The sequence below is a fragment of the Macrobrachium rosenbergii genome, chromosome 23 (genome assembly GCF_040412425.1).
Source record: "Macrobrachium rosenbergii isolate ZJJX-2024 chromosome 23, ASM4041242v1, whole genome shotgun sequence".
Classification (NCBI taxonomy): Eukaryota; Metazoa; Arthropoda; class Malacostraca; order Decapoda; family Palaemonidae; genus Macrobrachium; species Macrobrachium rosenbergii.
In genome coordinates, this window is record NC_089763.1 from 31,052,010 (window position 1) to 31,062,009 (window position 10,000).

Here is a 10,000-nt window from a genome sequence, read left to right on the forward strand (position 1 = left end):
CTTCAGCAACTTACATGAATCAGCAAAGTATGTTCCTATAAAGAACAAGTTCTTATGCAATTGGCTGAAGCATAACTAAATAATAAACATATATATATATATATATATATATATATATATATATATATATATATATATATATATATATATATATTTATATTTATATTTATATATATAAATATATATATATATATATATATATATATATATATATATATATATATATAACAGATACATATACATATACATGTGTGTGTGCGCACGTATGTATGAGTGTAAGTGGGTGAAGACACTGTTTCGACAATAGAAAAGAGAAAATAAAACAATCATCATTTTACTCATTTCAAATTATAACCTACCAAATTGATTATATATTTTCCTTATGTACGAAAGAGGAAAAACAAGGCAGGGTGTTTTTTTTATTATGACCCTGAAGGCAAATAAAAGACATTTTTGTTATTATTTTGATTTATGATCTTTTATAAATTAAAACCAACAAAATATACACATCCCTGCCAGCTGTAACAAATATCTATAACAAATACAAAAATAACAGCAGTTAGTTTCGTGTTTAGGGCTTGGATCAGGGAATTGTAATTGAGAGAGAGAGAGAGAGAGAGAGAGAGAGAGAGAGAGAGAGAGAGAGAGAGGGAGAGAGAGAGAGAGAAGTATTAATCGGTCAACATTATGAACATATGGCAAGTACATATTAATATATATATATATATAATATATGTATATGTATATATATATATATATATATATATATATATATATATATATATATAGAGAGAGAGAGAGAGAGAGAGAGAGAGAGAGAGAGAGAGAGAGAGAGATTGGACACGCAATTAATTTCATGTAGTCAAAAGACTTAAGATGTATGGTCTGACCACAATCAGTTTGTAAATAATATTTACTCTTCCATATCATTCGCTTACGCACATTAATTGATAGACAGATAGATAGATAGATAGATAGATAGATAGATAGATAGATAGATAGATAGATAGACAAACATTCTCCATTTCCACATAAACGTATTCTCTAACAATTAGCAAAGAACACCAGCAAAATTCTTCATGTGTCATTAAAAGGAGAGTAATGAAATATGAATTATGAAACGTCGATACATAATTACCCAACAGGGAGCATTCTATCAGCGTCCTTGTCCTTTCCCGTACAAGTACGGCTGAGCCACTGCGTACCCGTACCTTTGCAAACGGCCAAGTGGGAAGCCGTATCCGTACCGTCTGCTGTAAAGGTTCCTGTTGCCGTACAAATTCCCCAGTCCGAGATATCCGAATCTCTGACCGTAGTAGCCTGGCCCATGGTTGGCATAGTCGTAGCCGAGGCCGTAGCCGTATCTTTTGCCGTAGCTGTTTGTTCTGCCTTGTCTAACCTCATAGGGTTTGCCGGAGCTGTAATTGTTGTAGTCGTTATAACCGTAACCTGTAAGGTCGGAGCCGTAGCCTCTGTGGCTGTAGGATTTTGGGCTATGGCTGTAGCCATTATGATGGCTACGGCCGTAACCTTCGTGATGGTCGTTACCGTAGCCTTTGTGGTGATCATTTCCATAGCTGCTTTGGTGGCCATGTCCATAGATTTTGTGACTGTGGTCATTTCCTTTATGGTGATCATGGTCATAACCTTTGTGTTCAATATTCCTGTAACCTTTAGGGTAACCTTGTCCATAGCCTTCGTAGTCATAGCCGTAGCCTTTGTTGTCATCTTCAGCCTTTCCTTTGTAATCATCGTAGCCGTAGCCATAGTCATTATTACTGTAGCCACTATAATCGTGCTCATAATTTTTGTCAGATTCATGTCCATTGCTTTTGAGGTGATCGTATCCATACCCACTGGGGTCATAATTATAACCTTTATAGTGGTCATTCCCATAGCCTTTGTGGTCATCAAGGCCATATTCTTTATAATGATCTTGTGCATATTCTTTGTAGACTTTATGGTCGTTGGGTATGTAACCCTTATCGTGTTCATGGTCATAACCTGTAGGATGATCATCGTCATCATATTCTTTTTGGTGACCATCACTGTAGCCTTTGTGATGGTCATAACCTTTGTGGTGATCATGTCCGTAAGCACTGTGATGATCGTGACTGTTGTAGCCTGTGAGGTGATCATGTCCTTTGAGTGGGTCATGTCTGTAGTCTTTGAGGTGACTGGGTCCATAACCTATGTGGGTGTCTCGTCCATGCTCCTTGAGGTGATCATGATCGTAGCCCGTAAGATGGTCATGTTCGTGTCCTTTGTGATCATGCCTATATCCTTTATGGTGGTCATGACCCTTGTGATGGTCGTAACTGTTATGAATATCATGCCCTTTATGGTGTTCAATGATGTAAATCTTATGATGTTCAATTTTGCCACCTTTATGGTGATCATGCTTGTGTCCTGTAAGGTGGTCGTAACCTTCGTGGTGGTCATGGCTTTTATGATGGTCATAACCTTTGTGATGGTCATAACCTTTGTGATGGTCATAACCTTTGTTATGGTCATAACCTTTATGATGGTCATAACCTTTATGAGGGTCATAACCTTTGTCATGGTCATAACCTTTGTCATGGTCATAACCTTTATGAGGGTCATAACCTTTCAGGTAGTCATGTTTGTAACCTTTGAGGTGGTCATCTTTGTAACTTTTCTGATGGTCATACCCATAACTCTTCTGATGATCGAGCCCATAAGTGTGCGTTAAGTGGTCCATCGTAGCTTCTACCTTCAAGTCTGCATCCGGCTCAGCTAGAGAGGCCACCCACAGACAAGTGAAGCAAAGCACCAACAGGTTCTGAAAAAAACGCAAGATAAGGGAAAAAAGGAGTTGGATTTGAAGATCTGCCCTTGAGATGAATCATATTTTGCTGCATTTTGATTTTTTTTTTTTTTGAGAGGATTAAATCTGACGTAATTTTCGTTTCCAATGTATTCATTCTGTCGCGAGAGGCTGCAGGTAAATATAAAAAATTGTAAGAATGAACTTGGGGTGTGTCTTTATTCATTTCTGAGTGAAATTACTTTTATTCTACATAAATTGCTCACAGACATTATATATATATATATATATATATATATATATATATATATATATATATATATATATATATATATATATATATATATATATATATATATATATCATATGAATATTTGCTACAAGCTCTGTGAAATTTATTTCATATTCACACACACACACACATAATTTATATATATATATATTACCCCTAAGCTCTTCAGAACTGACAAGTGATCCTTAAGCTTCATTGTAGCCGAAAGCTAACTGTAATTTCCGTTCAGGCATCTCAATATTTCTGATACGAAATGAATGAATGAGTAGGTGAATCAGGCACGCATATGAACGTAATAGCTATTGTCATAGAAGTTGCAGGTTTGCATTAAGGGATGGATAAAATTTCATTCGATGATAAATAACATAAAAACTATATATGATAAATAAAAGAAAAATTAATGAAATTGTGTTGCAGTCAACCTTGCCTTCAAAAAAATCTTTAACGAATATAAAAACAAAAAACATATATAAAATTCTCAGAGTGAGCATTACCAATTGAAAATAGACACTAATGTCTTAAAGAATGAGCAAAATGGAGAAAGTGAATAACAAAAATTAATGAAATTGTGATGCAGGCAACCTCGCTTTCAAAAAAAATTTTTATTTGAGAATACAAAACTTAAATATATGAAATTCTGAATGAGAATTGCCAATTGAAACTAGACGCTAGTGTCTTAAAGAATGAGCAAAATTGGAGAAAGTGACTAAGATGAGGCCAAAAAGGTCACAAAGAAGGAAATTAAGATGCGCCGTTGTATGTTCAGATAAACAAAGTGATAAATAGGTTGATCGATTGCTTTGTCAGTATATTTGCCAATTTTTAGGTAGCAGTTGAAAGTCTTTGAAATAAAAGAGTAATCATATTATTATTATTATTATTATTATTATTATTATTATTATTATTATTATTATTATTATTATTATTATTATTATTATTATTATTATTCAGAAGATGAAACCTATTCATATGGAACAAGCCGAAAGGGGCCACTGACTTGAAATTCAAACTTCCAAATAATATGGTGTTCATTGGACCAGTTTTGTCAAATCTGACTGACAGATCTTTTGAACAATCATTGGACCAGTTTTGTCAAATCTGACTGACAGGTCTTTTGAACAATCATTGGACCAGTTTTGTCAATTCTGACTGATAGATCTTTTGACTGTTCTAATCCAGTGATTGTTCTAATCAGCAGGTCGTGGCTATGAACGATCTGATTGGGAGTTGATTATTAAGTTCATTTCATTTCTCTTTACTTTTACTTTTACTTGTGATTATCAGAATAGTCATCAAAAGATTCTTTTCCGATGGCTTACTGCCACTCCGATGTAACTTGAATCGATGGGTCGAAAGATCAGAATGTTTTGGGGTTTCTAATCCGGCGTAACGGGAAAAGGTATAATCTTTTTTTTTAGGTGCTATCGCTCCTTACTCGTGCACACGTTCTGCCTTTGATCTGATAATGTGATTACCGGTTTGATTGCAAATGATTTTTACTTACGTTTTAGACTTTTACTTATATTAGGGTGTGGTATATAATAATAATAATAATAATAATAATAATAATAATAATAATAATAATAATAATAATAATTTTGACTCTTACCTATACAGAGTGAAGTATATAATAATAATAATAATAATAATAATAATAATAATAATAATAATAATAATAATAATAATAATTTAGACTTTTACCTATATAGAGCGAAGTATATAATAATAATAATAATAATAATAATAATAATAATAATAATAATAATAATAATAATAATAATAATAATAATAATAATAATCTTACGGGTTGTTTTATCATTGAGTAGAACTTAACCTACAAAAGAAAAATATTCCGAATATACGATAACGAAATCTATAGAATGTTCAAAATTCATTTCAGAATATAATCAAGTTCCATATCTTCTTAAAGTATGGAAATAAGATTCAGTATCTCTATGAATAAATTTTCCACAGCAATAGATAGCTATGTACAATATAGTGATTATGTAGAACCATAGCAAACACTACTGTAAAACATATCATTTTGAGATCATTTGCTTCAATCTTTAAAAAAAACTCTCTCTCTCTCTCTCTCTCTCTCTCTCTCTCTCTCTCTCTCTCTCTCTCTCTCTCTCTTAGCCTACCTTCTCCTTTGGACATTGTCCCTTAACAAATTGTCTAAGGCTATTTATTGATAAAGGTAGTGAACTAGAGTGCTATTTAATCTATATATATATATATATATATATATATATATATATATATATATATATATATATATGTACATATATATATATATATATATATATATATATATATATATATACATATAAACATACGTAAATACATATATATGCATATGTATATATGTGTGTATATATATAACACTATATGCTTAATACATTAATTTATGTAATTACCTTAAACGTTTCATTTTCTAATTGAATACTCCATTTTACATATCGCGCAGGACTACCAAAATTTCACACTCATTCGACCATATTCCACTGACATAACCACATAACAGAACGGAGACCACAACATAAACACTCACTGTTCGGGACGCCATCTTGGGACACCTCCTTCTACTTTTCCCCGCTGAAGAAAAAGCTTGAATCTTCGGGTCCCTCTCGACGGGATGCCCACGAGCAGAGTACGATGTCTGCACAAGCGAAGATCTTCTTTTATAGTGTACTGTCACTTTTTCTCTGCTTCATATTACTCTCTCTCTCTCTCTCTCTCTCTCTCTCTCTCTCTCTCAGACAGCGGGTAGAGTGCCCCGTCATGTCAAGTGTGGTTCCTGATTGCGGATTGGGCGGGAACATTTTGCTGATTCACTTTGCGCTGTGCTACGAATTTCCTGTTTTTGCCTTCTTCGCTCTTCTTCAATTTAAGGTTAATCGAACTCTTGAATTCTGAGCAAAAGATAAGAATGGGAAAGATAATCTATGCAGCTCACCTTACCCATTTTCATCCCATTTTAAATACGATAGATGCTGTGTTAGTATGTGTATATATGTATTTCTATTCAGGAAATGTGATAGCACATAGCGGGTCGACGTAGTGCTGATGAAGCCATATGAATATTCAATCAGCGTAAGAAATGGTTGATATTGTGGAAAATTTCTTCTTATGGATTTGTCCTTAACCCAGCAATCAAAGGATGAGGTAACGGGTTTTATTTATTCATCTAAAGTGGCGTTAGTATGCGAGCCTTTATGACGGGTGCGAATCTTGATTTTAACTGACCAATTCCATTGTCAACTATATATGCTGTATAACTACTTTATCGTATGTAAATTTTTATTTTCCCTGTAGACGCTAATGAGGTACAATTACCTAATTACGATCGTAAAAGAGAAGACGAAGTTGCATAGGTTACTGGGTAATCATTTCATTGGAAACTGCATAATTACTCATGAACGAGGTTTTATTTCCATCTCTTGGTATTCATCGTGAAGAGAAACACGAATGCATAATATCTGAATGGCCCTCGAATGCCTTCGAAGGCTCTCTTTTATCATCAACTCTAATCTTTTGAAAGTTGTGTAAAAGGAAGAAGTAGAAGACACGAGATGACGCTAATCTCAACACATTTGATTAAAATTAAAATAGAAAGCACCATCTCTCCTGCGGTTCTGGAAATTCCAACTGTTTTGGTATTTGACGAAACTCTTCTGAGGAGGGTGAAAACAATTCATTTGAGAAATTTTATAAAACTTTCTTTATTAGAAGACTTGGTCTTCTTTGCTCATTTCTTTTTAACCGGTTTTTGAAAGTCAAAAGAAAACACGTAGAAAATGCGCCGAGGTTTCTTCAGCGCAACCGAGTTTTCTGTACAGCCGCTACAGCGTATAATCAAGGCCACCGAAAATAGATCTATCTCTCGGTGGTCTCGGTATAATGATGTATGAGCCGCGGCCCATGAAACTTTAACCGCGGCCCGGTGGTGGCCTGTCTTATATCGTTGCCAGAAGCACGATTGTGGCTAACTTTAACCTTAAAGAAAATATCAACCACTGAGGCTAGAGGGCTGCAGTTTTGTATGTTTGATGATTGGAGGTTAGTTGATCAACATACCAATTTGCAGCCCTCCAGCCTCAGTAGTTTTTAAGACCTGACGGCGGACAGAAAAAGTGCGGGCAAAAAAAGTGCGGACAGATAGACAAAAACCGGCACAATAGTTTTCTTTTACGGAAAACTAAAATAGGTCGTATCCTTATCTTTATACTGGGATCATCCATAAGGTAAACGTTTGATGCTCTGGTATGAAACAAAATTGTTTTTGCAAATCAAGGGTCACTCAGAAGAAGTCAAAAGATGTCGTACGCTTGGAACTTCAGAAGTTCAAGCGCAGATGCAATGCATTACTACCCTATATAAGTCAATCCTACTTACATTTTTTTTATTTATTGTCTTATTAATTTGTTAATCTATCTGTTTTTCTAATAACTGGCCTCCTCTTTCTGTATTTTCCATTACCTTCTGTTACTTCTTTCGAATGAACACCATAATATTCTTTGGAAGCTTGAATTCCAAGCCAATGGCCCCTTCGGTGGGCTTGTTCCATATGAATAGGGTTCATCTTCTGAACAATAATAATAATAATAATAATAATAATAATAATAATAATAATAATAAAAATAATAATAATAATAATAATAATAAGATTCTCTTCATCCTGTAACTGTGGCTTCGAGCTATCTTCTATAACTCCTATAGGTCTGTTTGCCCAATACCCACGACCTCGCATTATCAGCTATTCCCACATAGTTTTCTTACCCCCGTGCCCAAGGCTTCGAGTCGTCTGCCATGCCCACACAAGTCTATTCTCCTTGTACCGTATCTTTGTGCCATCGGCCAAGCTCATTTTGGCACCTTCACAACCAATCAGTGACCATATGCCCCCTACCCTATACCCTCCAAGGCTTCTGCGTCGTGTACCCTTGTCCCCGTGTGACCTGATATGCCAGTCTCTCTGTTCGTGTCAACTGGAGACAGATACCACGGTCACTGAACTCTTAGGAAGCGATAATTGATTTCTGACTGTGCTTGCATTCCAATTAATACTTTAATTGTTTTTGGTCATTTCTGAGTTGATCATTTCAAACACCTGCTGTCTTGCTCAGCCAGCGTTGAGTTTCCTGTGCAACTCTGAATATCATTATCAAATGATATATATATATATATATATATATATATATATATATATATATATATATATATATATATATATATATATATATATATATATATATGTATATGTATATATATATATATATATGCATATGTAAATATATTTACATATATATATGTATGTATATATACAGAATATATATGTGTATGTGTGTGTTTGCGTGTGTGTGTTTTTGTGTGCGTATATGTGCGCCTGCGCTTGTAAATAGACTTTCAGTTAAGATGGTTGAACCTCTAAAAAAATATCTGACTACCCCTTTATTCACACTGCATCATTATCATAAATCCATTTATCATTTCCTACTTAATTCTCTCACTGCATCCACGTAAAAGCTGAAATGATAATTAGAGATGAATCTGAAAGGAAATGATAGGACTCGAATGTACGAAGTCTCGACTTTCCAAAATTCGCAATTATTAACCAATTATGAAAATTTTCTCGATATTTCAGAGCAAATCAAACTCTATTAATCTTTGCTTTTGGCTTTCAAGTAATAGTTTTCCTCATTCGTATTTTCCTTTCATTCAGTAAAGTTCAGTTTAAAGTTCAGTTTTTAGTTTCCTGTAAAAGAAAACTACTGAGATGGCTATCTGTCTGCCCGTCCACGCTTTTTTCTGTCCGCCCTCAGATCTTAAAAACTACTAGGGCTAGAGGGCTGCAAATTGGTATGTTGATCATCCAACCTCCAATCATCAAACATACCAAATTGCAGCCCTCTGGCCCCAGTAGTTTTTATTTTATTTAAGGTTAAAGTTAACATGATCGTGCGTGTGGCACTGCTATAGGTGCCAACAACATAGACCACCACCAGTACGTGGCTGAAAGTTTCATGGGTCGCGGCTGAGAGTTTCATGTGGCGTGGCTGAAAGTTTCATACAGCATTATACGATTTACAGAAAACTCGACTGCGCCGAAGAAGCTTCGGCGCATTTTTTACTGGTTTTTATCCAGTGTCCTTGACAAGAAAAGGAAATGTGTGAATTTGATACGATTCTATCATTATTTGTATCTCGGAATTTGCAACAGAAAGGAATTCTGTTCAAATAAGTCTTGAAGGTTATAACGCTTCCTTTAGATATAGTTTTGACGCTTTAGATAAAAGAATAAACTGAAGAAGTTTCTCATAAGTTTGATATGTGGTTTGTTAAAGATATTTAAAAATAAAAAAAAGGCTGATTTAACATTTTGGTTGCGAAAAATCCAGTGAAGGAATAAAGCAATTACTTAGTAAGATACGATTGAAATTTGCCAAATGTAATAATGAACAAATTCCATTCTAACCACAGAGTAATAATAATAGAGATATTATTATTATTATTATTATTATATTATTATTATTATTATTATTATTATTATTATTATTATTATTATTATTCAGATCATGAACCCTATTCATATGGAAAAAGCCCGCACGGGCCACTGACTTGGAATTCAAGCTTCTAAAGAATATTATGGTGTTCATTTGAAAGAATTAACAGAAGGTAACAGGAAAGAAAGAAAGAAGAGATCGGTTATTAGAAAAGAAAAATTAGATTAATCAAAGTGATAAATAAATAGATAAATAAGTAAATTATTCAAATACAAGAAGAATTGTTTTAGGGAGTAACTGTGACTCTCTTGATTCTGCAGCTAACGGGAACTTGTTTTTTGCCAGCAATAGTCATAGCATAGTTAATAAAATAGTTACTAATCATCAAATCCACAGTTGTGTATATGTATATGT

The 10,000-nt window shown here is 34.0% G+C and overlaps 1 protein-coding gene across 1 annotated transcript; it reads right to left on the reverse strand.

The window, feature by feature from the left end:
• Nucleotides 1-1,156: 1,156 nt before the first annotated feature.
• Nucleotides 1,157-5,649, reverse strand: LOC136851063 (uncharacterized). The gene is made up of 2 exons (XM_067125033.1): nt 5,635-5,649; nt 1,157-2,803 (listed from the first exon to the last, which is right to left on the reverse strand). Exons 1-2 carry the CDS (start codon nt 5,647-5,649, stop codon nt 1,157-1,159), a joined length of 1,662 nt encoding a protein of 553 aa, XP_066981134.1.
• Nucleotides 5,650-10,000: the final 4,351 nt, after the last annotated feature.